The sequence below is a fragment of the Chanodichthys erythropterus genome, chromosome 9, assembly GCF_024489055.1.
Source record: "Chanodichthys erythropterus isolate Z2021 chromosome 9, ASM2448905v1, whole genome shotgun sequence".
Classification (NCBI taxonomy): Eukaryota; Metazoa; Chordata; class Actinopteri; order Cypriniformes; family Xenocyprididae; genus Chanodichthys; species Chanodichthys erythropterus.
Window position 1 is genome coordinate 13,993,333 of NC_090229.1, and position 20,934 is coordinate 14,014,266.

Below are 20,934 nucleotides of genomic sequence, written 5' to 3' on the forward strand. Positions count from 1 at the left end.
CCTCAAACTTTTAGCGCGTCCGCTATGTTTTGCCTCCAGCTAGAGCGGTGGCGTCATAGTGACGTAGGCGATTAAGGGGTCTTTAAAGAAATTCTAATATAAATTCTTACATAGCCACTATGATATTTAAGAATAATCACATTTGTTCATCTAATGTCATATTTTCTTTTATTTTATCCATGTTCCCCTGAAACCTGCTTAACTAAGTAGCTACATGTACTTACTACAGGGTTAGGATTAGTGTTTGGTTTGGGATTATTTGTATATAATTATGCATAATGTACAGTTATTACTATAGTAACTACATGTAAAATAGACACTAAAATAAAGTGTTACCAAAATAAATAAAAATGCAGTGCACCAGAAAAAATATATAGAAAACAAGAGGAAACATCAGTTAGGTTCTTGATGGTTTATTAGAACAGGAAATGATAACAGAGCACAGTCTCCATGCTCAATGACAGTCAGAACTGAGGACAATGAATTTTCAAATGCAGAAACGTTTAAGTACAGTGGAGTCCAAAAGTCTGAGACCACATTGAAAATCGGGGATTTAAATGTTCATTTACACCAGAAAATAAACAGCTTAGTATTTTAAGAAAATTAGAAACTTTATGACATAAATAAGATTTAACACTATTTTCAGGTCAAGAAAATGTGACATTTTTTCATGTGATTCTGTGCAGATGGTCAGATGCTCTTTGGATAATCTCAAATCATGTTGGAGAACACGTTCATCAGGTTTTACGCAAACTACATGCAGCTCGAGTGCTGCTGTCATTAAAGAAAATGAGGGACAAACTCAATACTAAGACATTATTTCAATTCATCTTTTCACTTAAATTATTACGCTGATAATATCATTTGTAAAGAAAAACATTATATTAAATAAAAAAAATGCTAAATAGAATCTTTTTAGACTTCTGAACCCCACTGTCCATGTGTTTGTGTGAGTGATTGTGTGTGTGTGTGTGTGTGTGTGTGTCTGTGCTGTTGATTTGGAAAGCATGCATGTGACTGTCTGATTGGTGGACAATATCAGGGCACACAGTAGCATGTCGTGTTGAAATACACACTATCTCCGTGTACCCCAGACCGAGGCTGTGTTCATGCAGATAGTTCACTTAAATTACATTTAAGCACTGAAACCATTATGTACACTGAAGGGGACACGACTTGTCATTTAATGACAATGGACCCAGTAACACGAACAGCCTCCGGTGCAAGACGATCAGAAGTCCATCACAGTTAACAGAAGACTTGGCTCTTTTGCAAAAGTGTTTTTCTCTTTCTTTTAGGAGAAACATCTCCCATCCATTTTTTTTTTTTTTTTTTTTTTTTTTTTTTTGGTGAAAAGGCTTTGCACAGTTCATGAACCAGGATCAAACACTGAAATTCAGGTCACAGTCGCAGTATAATCAATGTCATTGTTGAAAAAATTCACACACCAGAGAGCAAATCAAATCCACTTTCATGAACTCAATAAACCAACCTAAAACATTACCACAAAACAAACAAATAAACAAATATAAAAATGAAGATATCAGTACTGGCTAATATATTCTCTACAACTTTACAAAAAAATTCAAACTCTGTTTGTGCTTGTCAGATGTCAGGCTTTGCAAACTGAAAGCATGTCATTTCTAAACAAACCATTTCTTTCTTTGTGTTTGCACATTTCGTCGGGTGGCCCATTAGCTGTGGCAGTTTGTGGCTGGGGGGCTGTCAAAAAAGAAGACAAAAAAAAAAATCTCAGGGCTTTAAAAGACAAAGCGGAGAAAGAAACAGCCCAGACAACGAGAAAGCCTGGAGCGCGCTGTCCTCGCTGTTCAGAGACAGGATTTTAATTGGAAAATTGAGAGTAGGGAGCTTTCTAAAACATAGCTAGATATATTTCTGTCCAAACAAAACCATAGCAGAGTTTTTACGGCGGACTCCATTTCTTGCTTGAGAGAATTACGACATGGGAAACAGTGAAACAACCCTCGTTTATTTTCTTTTCCCGGGAACGTATTTTATAGAGCTCCACAGCAAATTAACTCCATTTCACCACCTCAAAATCTTGTGCGAATTCACCCAGACAGTGTTTAGCAATTGCGTACAGGGTTTCACAATAGGTTTGACCTGCGCTTGCTGCTAGTTTCTGGTTTGTTTCAGGGAATGTTACTTGTATGGGATGCGGTCGGGAAGATGACTCGCTTCTTGAGTTTTGCTGCCCACATCTCAGGCGATTGCTTTGTAAAATCTGGCTGTGAGTAAGCAAGTGGGTGCTTGCATTCCTGCACATCTCTCACGATCATCTCTAGGTCTTATCGGGCCAAGACAGACTTAGCGTAATCATGCATGTTTCGCCTAATGGCGCAACAGAGTGAAAAGCCGGAGAGGGGGAAGCAGGGCGAGAGCATGCATGGGTGCTTTTTTCAGCACGTAGTCTGTGTGAGGGTAGAACAGTTGGAAAATTAACAGATGAGCTGGGTGACAGCATCAATTAAAAAACAGCATCAATAATGTTGATTGTGTAAAATAATTATACAGTTTTGAACTCAGTCATGCATTGGCACTTAAAACCCATAAATTATACACTTCATTAATGGCTTTAATGTTCAGCTTCAGCGGTTTCATCCATCCAAATTTAAAAGAACACACTCCTGTGCCCTTAAATTCTCTCTCTATCATCACCTCACCAGACTGTTTTTAAAACAACATACACTTAGTGCTGAAGTATTGTTGATTGTAGGACCATCAAACATTTCATGTCAAACTCTCTCATGGACCATTTTCACATTTCATTTTTGGGTTTGGAACGTAAACAATAGCAGGCTAGTCTTTTAGAGAAGTACATGTGAGACCATAGCAAATGTTATTTTTGCATTACCGTTTGTTTCAACAGTTTAAGAAAAAAATAAAAAATTACATTTTCATGAATTCTAAAAGAAAAGAAAAAGAGATGGATAACAGCAGTCAGAAAGACGTCAAATCAAAAGATGTATTTGAAACCCCATTGCAACAGGGTTTAATGCCAGGTAAATATAACACAAAGTATAGTGTAATACATTACTGTTTAAAAGTTTGGGGTCAGTAAGATTTTTTTAGTCTCTTATGCTGACTTAGGCTTCATTTATTTAATAAAAATACAGTAAAAACAATAAAATTGTGAAATATTATTAGCATTTAAAATAAGTGTTTTTTCTATTTTAATATATTTAAAAATGTATACTTGGTGTGGCACAGATGAACTTTAAACAGACATTACTCCAGTCTTGAGTGTCACATGATCCTTTAGAAATAATTCAAATAAGCTGATTTGGTGCTCAAGAAATTTCCAGTCATATCAATGTTGAAAACAGTGGAGCTGCCTGATATTTTTGTGGAAACCGTGATACAGTTTTTTCATGATTCTTTGGTAAATAGAAAGTAAAAAAAAAAAAACAGCATTTATTTGAAATAGAAACTTTTTGTTGCATTATGTCTTTACTGTCACCTTTGACCAATTTAATATTTCTGAACAAAAAATTTTTTTAAAACAAAATTAAATTTTGGTTTTCGATGTTAAATGTAACTTAATTACTCATCTCACACTGTGAAAAGGGTCCATTGAGCACTGAGTAGTAAAATCCTGTAATATGCATTACTGCCCTCTAGTGGACACACTCGGGTAATGTTAGGTGAATTACTAGTGCCCCACGGGAAGAAAGCAGAGATAACGTCGTTCAATGAGAGGTGAATGAATTGAATAGTACACTATTTCTTTCATGCCTCTCGTGGGGTTTACAACCCTGAAACAAACAAACAGCAATCCAAAGAGAGCCAGAGGAAACTAAACAATGGCTGAAGTGGGCACAGTGCCATTGGGAGCATAGTGGGTTTGATTTTTTTGCTCTCCATCTAAATGTAACATTGTATTCATCTGATTCTGTGTGGTTTGTGAAGGCTGGCAGTGAGGGGGGACCCAGAGGGGTCCGATCTGTCTGGCTCCTCATTGACATTCTCCTGGGCTTGGCTGATGGCTAGGCCATGACTCTTAACGGCTATTTGTTGTTGGGATGGTCTTCTCTGGCTGGGCCGCACAAAGAGACCCAGTGTCAGTGAGACACTCTGAATTCAGCTCCCTAGTGGCCCGGCCCGGCCCAGACAACCGAGCTCACATTCGACTCAATGGACTGCAGAGAGAACGAAGCCAGGCCGAGTGAAAGGAAGAGAAAGTGTTGCAAATGCTCTGCTCTAATTCTAACATGTGTAGGGGATAAAAAACACACATTTTCTTGGTTTTGAAGATAAACCACAAAATAAATGGGTCCACCCAACATATGGCCCTGTACACAAAATAAAGTCATTTCCACAGTGCTTCCCTGCTCCGTCCAGAAAGCATGGGTAGATTAATCCATGATTTTTTGTGAGCGCTCTGCTCCATCACCCATTTACATCTGATATTCCAGCACACAAGTCTTTAGATAAAGTCACATGGCAGTTTTCTTGATTGCTTCCTGACACTTAATAGGTAAGGGAGGGGGTGGGGTAGTCAGTCATTTGACATCAGATCACTTACGAAACTCCAGTGTTGGTCGGCCATTTTGCGTTCACGTCAAGTCTGGCCGACAAGCACATTTTGGCGCGGCTCGCATACACACGCACACACACACACACACAAACAGACAAAGGGAAGTTTGAGCTTGTCTGCAAAGGCCCAGGATGCACAAAAGCAGCATCCACAGGCTCAAACGTAAAGCAAGAAAGAGGTGAAAACAAAACGGATCACTTCCATCGAATGGTTTACAGGCGTGAGATTACATAGAGACAATCTGCGACCGCTTCGGTATGCTAAACAGTCAACGTACCCATTCGCAGGATTAAGATTATGTATTTCACCTCCCATCACCCAACACGTCAGTTATTCCCAAACGATCCTTCCGTTTCATTAGACAGGGTGTGATAGAAGCCGCTAACGTGCTAAGTGGCGTCAACCCTCAGGCTGGGGAGGACGGCGGCTTTATCACCATCAACCATTAACGATCTTATTCTCTCACTCTCGGTAGTTCTAGAGCTCAGCCACTGGTGGGGGACTTGAAAGACACTGGATGGCAGTGAGAGAGGACAGGAAGGGCAGGATTACAGAAGGAGTCTGAGTCTTAGGGGTGATGGGACTCTGAAGGGTGTGAACGGGCCTGGACCACTCATTGGCCACTAGGGTTGCGCTCACTTACACTTTTCACCAGCAGGTGGCTGTAGTCCTGTAGCTCATTGAGCCCCCGCTGAGTGTGGTGACCTGGCCGTACTAATGCTGCATTAGTGCGCGGCTGTATCGGATACGGATGGTGGCCAGAAGGAGTCGCATTGTTGCTATTAAAGTTGAGCCCGTCCCGGGACCATCGCAGATGTTCGCCATAGTCCGTCTGCGTGGTAGGAGCCGACACCACCCTCCTGCGGTCAGGGGAGTCTTGAGGTGTCGCCGGGTAGTTGTATTCACCGGCAGAGTTGCGGGTAGGCGGGGCGGATGGTTGCCCGGCCTGCTCCCGCTGATTTGCAGGGTGGGAGAGGATGAGGTACCGCTGGCGCTCCGAATGCGGGGGAACATCACCCGATCCCTCCTGCCGCCCACCCTGCAAGTATTTGGAACTCAGGTAAATGACCGCAGAGTTCGCCGGGCAGGGTGTCCCTGTCTGGGCCAGGAAGGTATGGCTCTGGTCCCAATCGCAGTCCGTGAGATGAACGTTTGGAGTGGGACGTTTCTGCTGCAGAGGCGTCTGTTCTGGAGTGGGAAGTCCTGGGTCGATATCTCCAGATTTTGGCCAGCCGTTGGTAAATAGATTCTCAACCTGCGAGCGGGGTCGTTCGCTGCCGCTGATACGAGTCACGCTGATCACGGAACCGCTGCGACCATGTCCCAGCATGCTTTGCTCCTTGTCACCCTTGCGACGACTCCCCAAACCAGATCCACTGGCTCTGGAACGTTGGCGGTGCTTGAGGCTCATTATCCAACACACCATCAGACCCGACAGCACCGCCCCGGTGGCAAACGCTGAAACTGCAGACACGACCAGCAGGTTCACGGACACCAAGCCATCTGGTTCCTCGATGAAACTCTCCTGCAGAAGACCTAAACACATGGAAAAATAACAGATGTGAGCATAAAACACATTCAAAACTAACAAATATTCAAAAATATTACCTTGTTTTTGTTTTTTTTACAGTAAGAAAAGTTTATTTTTCTATGATGTCGAAGATTGCATGAATGAAGAAAAATTACAGACTAATTGCACTCTTTACTACCTAAAGTGATGTTGGTTTTAACTGCTGTAATAACTGTCTTCGTGATTGAAAGCATCAATTACCAATGACGTGTTTGGGAACATTAACTTACAAGAACTTCTAACACTGAATAATTCTGACAATTATTGAAACTTTTAAACCGTATTTACTGATTAAAAAGTGCCCTGAGTGTGATAGATCTGACACACACACACACACACACACACACACACACACACACACACACACACACACACACACACACACACACACACACACACACACACACACACACACACACACACACACACACACACACACACACACACACGCATGGAGAAAAGAGGGATGAGAGCAATGGATACCATTCACTTTGAAATGACAGAAGTCTTAAGTTCTCAGAAGAGCACCAATTAATTATTGATGATGAGAAAGCAGGACAGCATAAAAATACTGCTGCAGCAGATCAATTATGATAATATCGGCGAGGTCTTTGGCTCTGTGGTGCTCAAATACCAAGGACTGTTATTGATAAAACTGGACATAATCTATTTTTCAAGGAAGATGGTAAAAGAGTCAGCAAAGAAGCTGCCAATCAAGCAAAAGAGACAGCAAGTAAGCCAAAATTATTTGCTAAATTATAAAAAACATCCCTTTAAAGGGTTAATTGACCCAAAAATGAAAATTCTGTCATTAATTACTCACCCTCATGTCGTTCCACACCTGTAAGACCTTCGTTCATCTTTGGAACACAAATTAGATATTTTTGATAAAATCTGATGGCTCAGTGAGTCCTGCATTGCCAGCAAGATAATTAACACTTTCAATGCCCAGAAAGCTACTAAAGATATTTAAAACAGTTCATGTGACTACAGTGGTTAAACCTTATTGTTATGAAGTGACGAGAATATTTTTTGTGCGCCAAAAAAACAAAATAGCGACTTTATTCAACAATATCTAGTGAAGGGCGATTGCAAAAAAAAACTACTTCATGAAGCTATAAAGTTTTACGAATCTTTTATTTCGAATTAGTGGTTTGTAGCGTGTATCAAACTGCCAAAGTCACGCGAACCATTAAAATTTCGAAACACTTATGACATAATGAAAACTCGTTTACTGAAATCACGTGACTTTGGCAGTTTGATGCCCTGAACCACTGATTCAAAACAAAAGATTCATAAAGCTTTGAAGCTTCATGAAGCATTGGTTTGAAATCGCCCATCATTAGATATTGTTGAATAAAGTCATTATTTTGTTTTTTTGGCGCACAAAAAGTATTCTCGTTGCTTCATAACATTAAGATTGAACCACTGTAGTCACATGAACTGTTTTAAATACGTCTTTAGTAGCTTTCTGGGCAATGAAAGTGTTAATTATCTTGCTCTCAATAGAGGCCTCACTGAGCCATCGGATTTTATCAAAAATATCTTAATTTGTGTTCCGAAGATGAGTGAAAGTCTTACGGGTGTAGAACAACATGAGGGTAATAAATACATTTTTGGGTGAACTAACCCTTTAAGTTTAGGGTGCAATCAATCAATAAATCAATCAATCAACCAAAATCAAATCAGTGTTCATGGTTTTTGTTCAGCTACCCAAACATGAAAATATAGAGGCAATATCTTATTAATTTGAGGAAACTCAATAAAACTGGAGAGTTCTTAGTCACTCACAACACTAAGAACCAACATCATAAAATGGCTTAGCAGATGAAACACTCTTGAGACAAATTAATTTAACTGGCAAATTTATCACAATAGAGACAAATGGTAAGCATTTCACATTGGTGAAAATAAACAGCTTTAATTAGCACTTACAGCTGTTTGTTTAAGAACTCAAATAAAATGAGAAGAGAGGCACAATCAATAAAAATGTTGCTACGATAATTAGCTCATAATGGCTGCCACAATGTGGGTGTTTGTGTGTACAAAGAGTCCGCTGAATTAAAAGATATATTAGCCGCAGTTGGGCACCAGGGAAAGGAACCATATAACATACAATGTCGGTCATTTCATTGGGAGATGTTGTGACAGAGTGCCTAGCAATTTTCTGGTGATATACACGTTTACTTCACTGTATTCATTTTGAAGGGACAGACCACATTACCGAAATGACACCTCAAATCAATCAATGCATTCATGTGGATGCTGAGTCAGTGTCTGTTTTTTCCTCTGTCTTTTTCTCTCTTTCTCTTGCACAGTCTCTCTCTCTCTACCCTCCCTCCATTTCTGTTTATCTCTGTCTCTGCCCTGCTACCGCTTTCTGTCTATTTTGTTTGTGGTGTGGGGGCATTTATTTATTTTATCGCAGACAGATACCAGGTGTGTGTATCTTTTCCCAGCATGCTAACTGCTGTCTAAAGGGCAGTAAACTATTGGTTTTTGTTTTTGTCATCTTTATGACTAACTTTTTGGCTGCCGCTGCCGGTGTGTGGCAGCATTGCTGTTAGAAGTTGGATAAACATCGTTGGCATGGGGCGGTTCACGTCATGAACCACTGCCTAAAACAGTTCTTGTTTATGCTGTTGCAACCCACTTGTCATTCATGAGGGCCCCACCATGCATCAGGAACAGGGTCCTGAAAGGATGTGGTGAGCGGGGTGGGATGCTGGGATGATGCTATTTTCTAGGTTGTTTATGTTCATGCATTGTGGTGTTTACTTTCGGTGGCATAAGGCAATGGGGTAGAAGATGAAGTGACGTTTGATTGCTTAAAGACTTCACTTCTCTGTGCGACACACTTTGTGAACTTTTCAAACAAACTATAGAGTAGAAAAGAATGGAAATGCAAACGTGCCAGTAATGCATTACTCTAAGGTACAATAAGTCATCAACATTAGTGCACTAGGTATCATGAAACAACAATTAAAAGCATTATTTAATCTTTTAAATGTTATTTTATCATTTTAATATACATATTTAACTGACAAAGTGATCACAATAGAGACAAATGGTAACCATTTCACAAAAATAAACAGCCTAAATTAACCTATCTATCTATCTATCTATCTATCTATCTATCTATCTATCTATCTATCTATCTATCTATCTATCTATCTATCTATCTATCTATCTATCTATCTATCTATCTATCTATCTATCTATCTATCTATCTATCTATCTATCTATCTATCTATCTATCTATCTATCATGTTTCAAGTCATTCATAATACATTAAAATTTAAACCATTTCAAATGCTAAAAATGTTTTAGTAAATGTATATAGAATAGTATATATAAATTAACTTTCACAAGGATTATTAAATTGAGTATTGCTCATTGTACATGATACCTAATGCATGAGAGTTAAAAAGGATACAGTGAAATTAAGTATTTGTATTTGTATTATATATTGTACAAAATGTATCTCTGTGAAAGTAAAATATATCCTAATTCAATTAAGATTTACACTTACATTTATGCATTTTTTAATTAAATATGAAAGGGGTCCTTGATTATGATTTCACTTTTTTTTAACTTTAGTTAGTGTGTAGTGTTGTTGTTAGAACATAAACAACATCTTCAAAGTTATGATGCTCAAAGTAAAATTTTCTTTTACAGAAATCGTTTAAGGACTACAACAAGCTTCTTCCTGGGTTGGTGACATCATAAACCCCAAAATTTACATAAACTCTGCCACCGGAAACATGGAACAAAAGGGGTGAGGCCATGTTGGGCTGCTTTAAGCCCGGAACACACTCAGCCGATGGTTGGCCGTTAGGCTGTTTTTGTTTGTCAGCCGACTAAATTTTCTCAGTGTGTTTTCCGCACCGTCGGCTGAAGTTGGTCCTCGTCTGCTTTTTTTTGCCCGATTTGACATGTTGAATCGGCGTCAGAGCTTGTCGGTCAGCCGGGCCATCTGATCATTCTGATTGGCTGTTCAGCTACTGCCACCCGCTGGTATGGAAAGGCATTTCTTCTTATGCTGGCGCAGAACAGACGTGCTACTTGGGTGTCGAGCGTCAGTTTTGGACCCAGACGCTGCCGAAGTGAGCCAACCCCGCAGTCTGCTTTCGCTGCCACTAGTTCACAGTTTGGTGTGTTTTGGGCTTTAACCCTTGAGGGACGGATTGGGCGGTACCGCCCAAAATGGCATACTTTTACAAATGTGTAGTTATCTCAAAAACTATTAACGCTAGAGAGATGCGGTCTTTTTTGCCGTCTTCCTCAGATTCCACTGAAAACAGCGGTATCCAGTTTGTATATTAAACGCGCTTCCGTTATTGCGCAATACCACTGCGTAATCAGGCCAATGAAAACGATTATGTTAGGCAGATTCAACACGCAACAACCAATGTAAAAATTGCCACTGGGAGGAATATTTTTCTAACCCAATCAGAGGAAGGTTACCATGATGTATTCTAGCCATTCAGAGGACTCTGTAGCTCTGCTGTAGCCTTGTAAAAGCTCGCTGGCCTATAGTAAAAGACCGGCAGCCGGGTGTAATCAATAAGCGATCGGAGAATCAGCATCAGGTGGAGAAAGCAGAAAGCGATCGGAGTGTTACAGAGAGCGATCTGAGTATTAGCGAGCACAAAGAGATAAATTCGAGAGAGATATAGCATTATTACAGAATTGTTTTATCAAAATGGCAATCAGTAAAAGATTTACGGCAGAACAAGCTCTGGAACAATTACTGGAAAGTGACGAGGAGAAATCTGGAGCAGACAGCTTTTACACCGATGGAGAGGCCTTGCTTTGCTCACTTGCATGCCTAGGCTGTTTGTAAAAAAAAGTTAATTATTTAATTGTTCTTTACACATTTGATTAAACAATAACACAGTTCTGTCAAGCAAAGAGTTTGAAAAAAATATATATTTTTTGTTCTATATTCTGTGATGTGTGATTTTCAGTAATAAATGACAAAAATCTAATTTTCGTTTTTGAAATTCTCTAGTTTACTGTACATTTTCTTTCACTCATACTTCCTTTCTAAACACATTACATGCATGCTTATGGTAGCTTAGGGTCTTCTGAATCCATAGATACCAAACACAGGGTGTTCCATCTCCTTTACATATGATTTATAAGACCAAATATAAAAATAGAGAAAACAGACCAAAAAGGGCTTAGTCCCAAAAATAAAAAAAAAGCCTAGGACTGTTTGTAAATAAAGTTAATTATTTAACTGTTCTTTACACATTTGATTGAACATTAACCCATTTCTGTCAAGAAAAGGGTTTGAAAAATATATTTTTGGGTCAAAAACTTTTCACTATTGTTGTGTGAGGTAGGATTTTCAGTAATAAATGAGAAAAATCTCATTTTCGTTTTTGAAATTCTCTAGTTTATTGTACAATTTTTCCACTCATACTTCCTTTATAAACATATTGCATGCTTATTGTAGCTTAGGGTCTTCTGAATCCATTGATACCAAATACATGGTGGTCCATCATCATTACATATGGTTTATAAGCCGAAATGTAAAAATAGAGAAAACGGACCAAAAAGGGCTTAGTCCCCTAAGGGTTAAAGAAGAGGAATAGTTGTTGTAGTACAGTGTTGTTACCATGCCGTCATTTAACACCGGACTGCTTCACAAACAAGGGTCAGTTCAACGCTGGATTGACGATTGACATGCTAGTCGATGAGTTGAATCAACTCCACTGCAACTACATACATTTATCCACTAACCATTTAGAAAACATCCAGTTGCGTTATAAAAGTTGTAACTACTTCCTGAGTCTCTCCATCAGTGTCTGACTCCGGTTTGAACAATGTAAGTCTGAACAACGTTACTGACAATCGTCATTTTAGCTGTGTGAGATTCTGTAGCTTTATTGTTGTTGAGCAACCGAAGCGCAAGCGGATAAAGCTCCGCCCCCTTTTGGAAAGCTGACTGGGAGCAGCAGCTCATTTGTATTTAAAGAGACTCCCCCAAATAGGGCCAAATTTGACAAGCTATAATAATGATAATACAGTTAAGCAAGTACTTTGCACTCCTGCTAATGCTATTGTTAAACTTAACCTTATCATAAACCTTATCTGTTAGGTCATGAAGAACTCAGAGAGCCTGACTTTCTAAAAACACAATTCTGTTTGCCATCACTACTAAAACACACTTCAAATGCTCTATGTATATACGCGAGTCGCTTTTTCCTGGGCGCAGCCCTGATGGTGCCTCAGATAGATATTACTCAAACCACACCGGCCTTTCTCTGTAATGAAAGAGACATATTAAAAGGTCTGCCTGTCTGGAGGGCCACCTCTCATTCTTTGTCCCCTCTCGCCTGCAATGTGTCCATCCTTTTTTACAGTAAGAAGATGGTGCATGCATGCAATGAATAGATTGGGGCCATTATAGATGTTGCCTTTGTAGTCACTTCGCTTTGTCATGACAGGAAACAAAACACACAGACGGGAGTGGACGAAGGGGGAGAGATAGTCTCAGGCACTGTTTCTTTCTTTTCGTCATTCCCGACGGGGTGACAGAAACCCCCTTTTTCCCCATTCACTTATTAAAGCTTAATGGAAGGCAGCCGGACTGTCAGGGCAGCGAGCACATCTTGAGCTGGAAGCTCCAATTACAAGCGAACAATGGCGGTGGAGCAGTCTAGTTAGAATTGGTCTTCGGAAGGCAATAGGCCAAGTGCTAAAAGACTCAGAGCCCAGGGACTAACTGCCTTGCTTTTGCCTCTTTTTTCCCTGGGTCTATTCACTAGCAGTTTGATGTTTGTTGCTTATCGCTCTCCATCTCTGTGCACATCTTCTCCCGCTCATCTCTTTCTCTGTCTCTCTCTCTCTATGCCATGTCCTTTCATCTTCTGCTGGCTGTCTGTCTCCGGGGATGTACCCTTATTCTATTATTCCCTGTATCACTCTATTGCTCTCGGTCTCTCTCTCCTTTTCAACCTGTAAGCAGAGAGGCGGCTAATGAAATGCTAGCAGGGTACGGTTTCTTGTTGAGATCGTGTCATTAAAAACCTCAGGTGGAATATGGATTTTCTTCTAGCAAATAAGCAACCTTCTCAAAGTTTATTAATTACTTGATCTTCTAGCGTGGGGGTGAAACAGTTTAGTGTGGTTATCAGCTGTGCTTATGTAACAAACACTTATTCATGCAGTAGTTTCTGCACTACATTAGATGCTGCTGGTGTGTGTGTGTGTGTGTTTAGTGTTTCATGTTAGCACGAGGGCTTACATGCGAGTGTGTGCAGCAGTGGCTTATGGTTCACTGACTTTACTCATTATCTTTTCTCTTTCTATCGCTGTCTTCTCTGTATTCCTTTCCCTTTGCTCTTGCTCTCTCTCATACACACACACACACACACACACACACACACTTTCCCTTCTCTGCAAAAACACTGCAGGCTATTCTCTGTCTGCCAATCCTCTCTCTCTTTCTGGTTCTCGACATGTCACCCATCTTTTGCTGTACTCAAGCCTCACTGTTGCTGCTGATTCGTGTTAACCATAATGAAAAGACCAGCATTTCTGGTCACCAGATTGTGTTGCGTTTTAGATGCTGGTATGTTGGTGTCCATAGGGAGAAAGTTGTTATTCAGTGAGCTTTTAACTGTTGCGAGTTGAACTTGAGAATCAATTCAGTCCAATTCATATGAAATGTATCATTTCATTTGAAAAGGTCAGGCTCAAAAGCACTTAATTCATGAATTGTACATTGCTGCTACTTTCATTAAATCTCATGTTTTAGATTTTTAGTCACTAATGATTTAAATTTTGGTCTGTTCTTCACTCAAAGCTGACTTGGAATATATTAAATGAGTAATATGAACCACTTATATGATACTTTTTTCATAATTTAGGACGTTTTTGGCATCCTTATTCATTGGAAAACAACATATGGGAAACAACAGCAGGCTAACATTCATATTTTGTTATCTATAGAAGAAATAAGTCATTCAGGTTATTTTTGGGTTAACTATTACCTTGAAGGGATAGTTCACCCAACAATGAAAATTCTGTCATCATTTTCTCACCCTCAAACCTCCATAAAATTTCAAAACAACATTAGACCCCACTGACTTTCATTGTTTTAAAACAAAACTTGCCTGTTCCACAGAAGGAAAAAAAAAAAAAATTCAAGCTTGGAACGACATGAGGGCGATGACAAAACTGTTGTGTGAACTATCCTTTAAACTAGCCTACATTAGTCAACAAACAAATTGTTGGGTGAACTATCCTTTTAACTAAGCCTACATTAGTCAACAAACTTCATGAGAAAGACCAACTAAATCTAGTCTCGTCAGCGAAACAAAATCTGCAAACTTTTTACACACGTCTGTATCCAAGCAGAGTGTTTACAGAAAGATAGTAGTGAAGACATTTATGGCTCCTTAGCTTACACTTTAAAAGCCAAACTCTCAGATCAATATACAGCTGGCAGGTTTACGTACGTCTGCACGTGTTCTCAATTAACTCTTCTATAATTTTGAAAAAGAAAGAGCTGCTCATGGCCTATAGCACTGCAATAAGGTGAAAGGCTTCCTGGCACCGGTTCAGGGTTTCTAATTCCAACATAATTGTGCACGCTACAGTCCACAATGTCTGATGATGATTAACATGAGACTAAATAGAAGGGACTGTTTGAAATAACGAGGGGTGTTGAGCTGGGGGCGAGCTCAGGATATGAGTCGCCCCACCGGAGCCGAATGTTAAGAGAAACAGTCCGCTGCTAAAACACTGTTGCCTATTGTTGCTTGCTCACCTTTTCCACATTCTGCAGATGCCGCCCAGTCAGCCGCAATTAATTGTAGTCAATTAGCGCATAGTTTTTCAACATAGCTTCCCCCATTCACAGCAACTGTTGCCGACAAACGCTAATGAGAATGCAGATGAGACTCAGTTCAGCTGTGTTAAATTTAAATTTATCAAACAAGTATGCAGGATCATGGAAGCGTGTACTGCATTGCATTTCCACAGATGTGGCTGATGGGGGCTCTACTGTAACAGGAGGTTTTCTGGTAAATTGATAGCCTCAATTTAGGGCCGAATGGCGAGAACTCTCAAATTAAATCATTAAAAAATATTCAACATTTCCAGCATGGGTTATAAATTCAGAAAGCGGCAGGGTGGTATTAGTCTAGCCAATTGCGTAGCACGACATCTGCATCTACCACAATTCAACCTCCAATTTCAAGTTAATCTTTCCAGCATGCTGAAGACGTAAATTCTGCCTGTCAATGTTATGCATATGACTGTATATTACCAGCTGCTAAAAACACTTCCTTATTTGTATTAAGTTAACTGGTACTGGCGGTTTGTCTCTATAACGGACATGTTGAGTTTTCAAGCTCACTCTGGCTGAGGTGGAATCGGTTTTTCCACACATTTTTTGAATTACGAAACATTTCTGGGTCATTCACGATCTGCTGTGGTGGCTCAAAATGACTCTTTCATGCTTGTCAGACAGATACTCAATAGAGACACGTCTCTGGCTTGATGAACTGAAGAAAATCCTCTTTAGAATGATCAATACAGCTTGTTTCTCTCAGGATCTGGAACGTGCGTTTGTGAGAGAGAAAAATGGTGTCACGGCACCTGTGGGTGCATGCAAGGTTTTTCTAAGGCTGAGATGTTTTGCTCAACATTTTTGTGTGTCCCTTACACACACACACACACACACACACACCTGTCCCTTACACACACACACACACACACACACACCTGTCTGAGCTATCACTTTCACCCAGTCACAATGATCTGTGGCGGAGAGATTCTTCATGCCCTGTCAACATGCCTGGCAACCGCCACGGCAACATCCTCAACACCACAACAAGCGGCTCGTCGTGCTGCAGGCTTCAGTGGCAGCTGCTGTTGCCCTTTTACGCTCCTGAGTCTCTCTCTTACTGCAGTCAAACCAGCCAAGATTTCTCACACACTAAGGCTATGGTTCTAATTGCCAGAAAGTGCCCTGGGAAGTGTACTTCAGCATTCCAAAAAAAAATTTTTTTGTTAAGTGAGCTATCCTAGTGAACAATATGTAGGGATTCTGTGAACAGAAACATATGCTAATTTCTCAATCTGAGCAATCTTTTACTAAATGACACATGATAGTAGTATTTTTTGATATAGTAAAGAAAGGACATGAAATGATAGGAGTAGAGACCAAGAAAATTAGAAAACTACCTCAAACTCAATCAAATCAAACTCACGCTGACTGCATGAGCAACACAGCTATGCGTCAGAGCATTTGCACGAACCATTAGGTTACTTCTTTAAACACACACTGATCAGGCATAACATTATGACCACCTTCCTAATATTGGGTTGGTCCACCTTTTGCTGCCAAAACAGGCCTGACCCGTTGAGGCATGGACTCCACTAGACCCCTGAAGGTGTGCTGTGGTATCTGGCACCAAGATGTTAGCAACAGATCCTTTAACACTAGAAGTCCCAGAGAGCAGCCATTTGGCTTTTCTACCTATAAAACCCGCAGGACAGCCGATGGGCTGGAAGTCTTTAGGCTAATATCCTTAATCAGCTGTGAACAGTTGCTTTTGTTATGTAAACAATGTGGGGCCATGCTGAGCCACTTCAAGGAAACTTGTGTTTCACTTTGCCATCTTAGGGAGAAATCAACACACATGTTTTTTTTTTCCTTCGTTGCTGAGATCTATTGATAAAATAGTACAAAATAAAATAAAGAAACCAACCATTTGTACACATATTTACAAATAATTTTAAAAAGTGAGTGAGTACATTTCAGCAATCACTCACAATTCTGGCACTGCCTGGCAATATATTATAAATACATTTTGTATATATTCATTATATATTAATCTTATATTTGAAATACATCATAAGTCCATTTTTAAAAGTGTTTGAAAGATGGGTTCAAGTGTACTACAAGTGGTAACTAAATACATTTTTCTATACAGAGATAGTATGTTAAAAGCACATTTTAGTTCAAATTCATGGTGTCTCAAAATAGCACAGTTGAGTACACTTAGATGTTCTTAAGATTATCTTAAGAAGTACTAAAGAAGAGCTTTTAGTATATTAAGTACAAAATAAGTGCACGGAAATAGAGCACTGTACATTATGGAAGTGTAAAAGTGTACTAAAATAAAGTGTATTTTACTGCACTTTTTTTCACCTGGGTAGACACTCCAACACTTTCCGTTTGCATTAAGATTATTTTTATTACCACACTGGCAGATATTGATCATTTTACTTAAGTAAAATGCACTTAATTTAGATCCCCCCAGGAAACAAGACTAAATATCATATATAATTTTCTCATATAAAAAATCCATCTTGATTTAAGATTTTTTTTTTAAATTTACTTGAAATAGGATAAAAAAATACTTAGTATGAAAAGCATTTTTGCAGTGTGAATGAGTGAGTTAACTTTTTAAACATCACTTGCACTCCCTCATTTCAGGGTTAACATACTCAGAGTTTTCACTTAACCTCCTTTCTGAAACCGGCCCATGGTCAATCAAGTTTTCTGCTTTTAGCAGCCCTCCCTCCCCCACACATACAAACAAGCCACCAGCAACCATTCACACACACACCCCCAACCCCCCTGCAGATTGCTCAGGTAATGACCATATTTACACATGAATTGATGCTAATGATAGCCAAAAGACTAGCCAGTTAGCATCCACTTGGCTAAAGGAGGGTTACAAATCTCTGGGACTTCTAGTGTTAAGTCCTGTAAGTTGCGAGGTGGGGCCTCCATGGATCGGACTTGTTTGTTCAACCCATCCCACAGATGCTCGATTCGATTGAGATCTGGGGAATTTGGAGGCCAAGTCAATACCTCAAACTTGTTGTTGTGCTCCTCAAACCATTCCTGAACCATTTTTGCTTTGTTGCAGGGTGCATTATCGTGCTGAAAGAGACCACAGCCACCAGGGAATAGAGTTTCCATGAAAGGGTGTACATGGTCTGCAACAATGCTTAGGTAGGTGGTAAGTGTCAAAGTAACATCCACTTGGATGGCAGGACTCAAGGTTTTTCAGCAGAACATTGCCTAAATCATCACACTGCCTCTGCCGGCTTGCCTTCTTCCCATAGCGCATCCCGGTGCCATGTGTTCCCCAGGTAAGCAACGTACACGCACCCTGACGTCCACGTGATGTAAAAGAAAACGTGATTCATCAGACCAGGCCACCTTTTTCCATTGCTCCGTGGTCCAGTTCTGATGCTCAGTTCTATGCAGCCCCAAACGCAACAAACTGCGATGCACTGTGTATTGTGACACCTTTCTATCAGAACCAGCATTAACTATTTGAGCAATTTGAGCTACAGTAGCTTGTCTGTTTGATCAGACCACACGGGCCAGCCTTCGCTCCCCACCTGCATCAATGAGCCTTGGCCACCCATGAACAGGGTTCACAACTGTTCCTTCCTTCGACCAGTATTGATAGATACTGACCACTGCAGACTGGGAACACCCCACAACAGCTACAGTTTTGGAAATGCTCTGACCCAGTCATCTAGCCATCACAACTTGGCAAACTCGCTCAAGTCCTTACGCTTGGCCATTTTTCCTGCTTCTACTTCAACTCACTACCAGGTGCTGTGTTGAAGAGATAATCAGTGTTATTCACTTCACCAGTCAGTGGTCATAATGTTATGCCTAGTATATACATGTTGTGAAGAAAACTTTTCACTTTAATTTACCAAAGACTCTTCTAAATGGAACCAATCATCAACAATCAATTATTTAAAATGTCAAATTCTGTTACAATTATTTTAAAACAATGATGTTTATAGCTATTTGAAACCTGTATGGTACAATTAAGTTGTTTTGATGGCTGTGTTAATTGTTGAGACAGTACTGTACTTCGTTTAGTAGAGAAATATGCCTAATTAGTTGAGAAAAACGTGAAAAAACAGGCAATTGGTCCAAATTAATCATGTAATAATTTGTGTTGCAAAACTTCAATTCCATAAATTTCAATTCTTGTCATATCAGTTCAATAGGCCAATTAAATTAAAATTCCAACTCATGCATTGAAAGGGAGCCAATTCTGCCCAACTCTGGTACATGACCTACCTCAGTGACACATACATATGTTTGTCCATGACTAGATTAATGACCTGGACATGAAGGTCATGAGATGTTATACTCCAGGAGAACATGAACTGTCCCTGTGGGAGTGTTGGAAAGGTCCGGAGGGCAAGAGCACCACATCAGTCTTATAAACACTCTTTTTAACAACTTAGCCCTCTATAAAGCCTAACACGCTCCACAGAGCATACAAAACGTGATTCGCACCAAGTGTGACACTACAAAATGACAACTGTCATCAAAATTCCAAGATACATGACACAGCAAATGTGCTCTGTTTGACTGATTTTGATGCTTTGCACAGCATTTTTTTCCTTTAAGGACATACAAATTACTTTAAACTTCACGCTGCATCACTAAAGAATCTCGGTTTCAACAAAAATATTAAGCAGCTGTTTTCAACATTGATATTATTAAGAACTGTTTCTTGAGCATCAAATAAGCATATTACAATGTAGGATCATGTGACACTGAAGACTGGAGTTCCATTACAGGAATACATTTCTTTAAAAAACTGTTATAAGAAATTGTAAAAATATTTCACAATATTACTCTTTTACTGTATATTTGATCAAATAAATGCTGCCTTGTGAATAAGAGTATTCTTTCAAAAACATAAATAAATCTAACCAACCCCAAACTTTTGAACAGTAGCATACATGAGGTATATAACTATGTCTATGATTGCTACCAGAACCAATTAGAGTGGAGAAGAAAATGTGCCAGCATGTGCCTCATTGCCTTTTTCTGCATGGCTGTCATCCCACTCCACAAGAGTGACACCACCATGCACTTCTTTGTGCAACATGGACTTCAATTAGATCGTGATTGCAACCCACTGTTTGCAGAGTCAAAACACCACCTTTCTCCAGGAAATATTTTAGCAGCAGTGTAATTGCCTCCATCTGTGTCAACTCTGTGATTATACTCAAATGCTTTTGCAGCAACGTACACACACGAGAGAAAAGGGTAAGCGGGTGGGATATAGATGCAAAGAAAGAGTAATGGGTCTTATGACTGTCTGCTTTTTATACACGTACTGTAGTTGAACTGCCGGTTTGAGGAGAAGCCTCATTTTGCAGTCCATTCACTCGTAACAACGCAGGGCATGACAGTTCTCTCCTACACTAATGTCTCCCTCCCTTTTGATGCCTGGTTTAACAGCGTTGACATTTGCTGATGAGTTTTCTGTGCAAACAATGACTCCGTCGGTCCCACAAGTAAGCATGGTTAACATTTACTGGCTTTTTGACAAGAGCGCCTGGTATATTTTGATTCTACCCCGGTGTAAAAATTATTTTGGAGTGGTCGACTTTTTTTTTTAAAGGAATCTGCCAGTAGTGTTTGGGAAACGCAATCCATCAAAGCTAAATTATCTATTGGGACTGTTTGCACAGTTTGCGAACAATTAACTGAACGAACGAAGTCGGAATTGGATTAATTTCCTAACTTTTTAATCTAATGTAAAAATGATTTCAAGATGAGTGATGGTGTGTTGCAGCAAAAGATGCTGGTTTTGCAGTCAAATTTGTTAAATACCAACTGAATAAAGTAAAATTTTTGAAAATAAGGCATTTCAATAACTGACTAATAACTTTTCATTGCCATTAAAGTGAAATTACCGAACCTAAACACAGGAGCCTGGTAAAAAAAAAAAAAACTGCTCATTTAAAAGAAAACATGTCAGACGGACGTTTTTGCATC

At 39.7% G+C, this 20,934-nt stretch overlaps 1 protein-coding gene across 2 annotated transcripts in view; it reads right to left on the reverse strand.

The window, feature by feature from the left end:
* Positions 1 to 407: 407 nt before the first annotated feature.
* The window catches only part of sema6bb (sema domain, transmembrane domain (TM), and cytoplasmic domain, (semaphorin) 6Bb), a 143,550-nt gene continuing 123,023 nt past the window's right edge, over positions 408 to 20,934 (reverse strand). For both annotated transcript variants that reach the window (XM_067394677.1, XM_067394676.1), the window contains one exon: positions 408 to 6,094. In XM_067394677.1, coding sequence (XP_067250778.1) covers positions 5,172 to 6,094 — 923 coding nt within the window. In that variant the 3' untranslated portion in view covers positions 408 to 5,171. The remainder of the gene's footprint in view (positions 6,095 to 20,934) is intronic.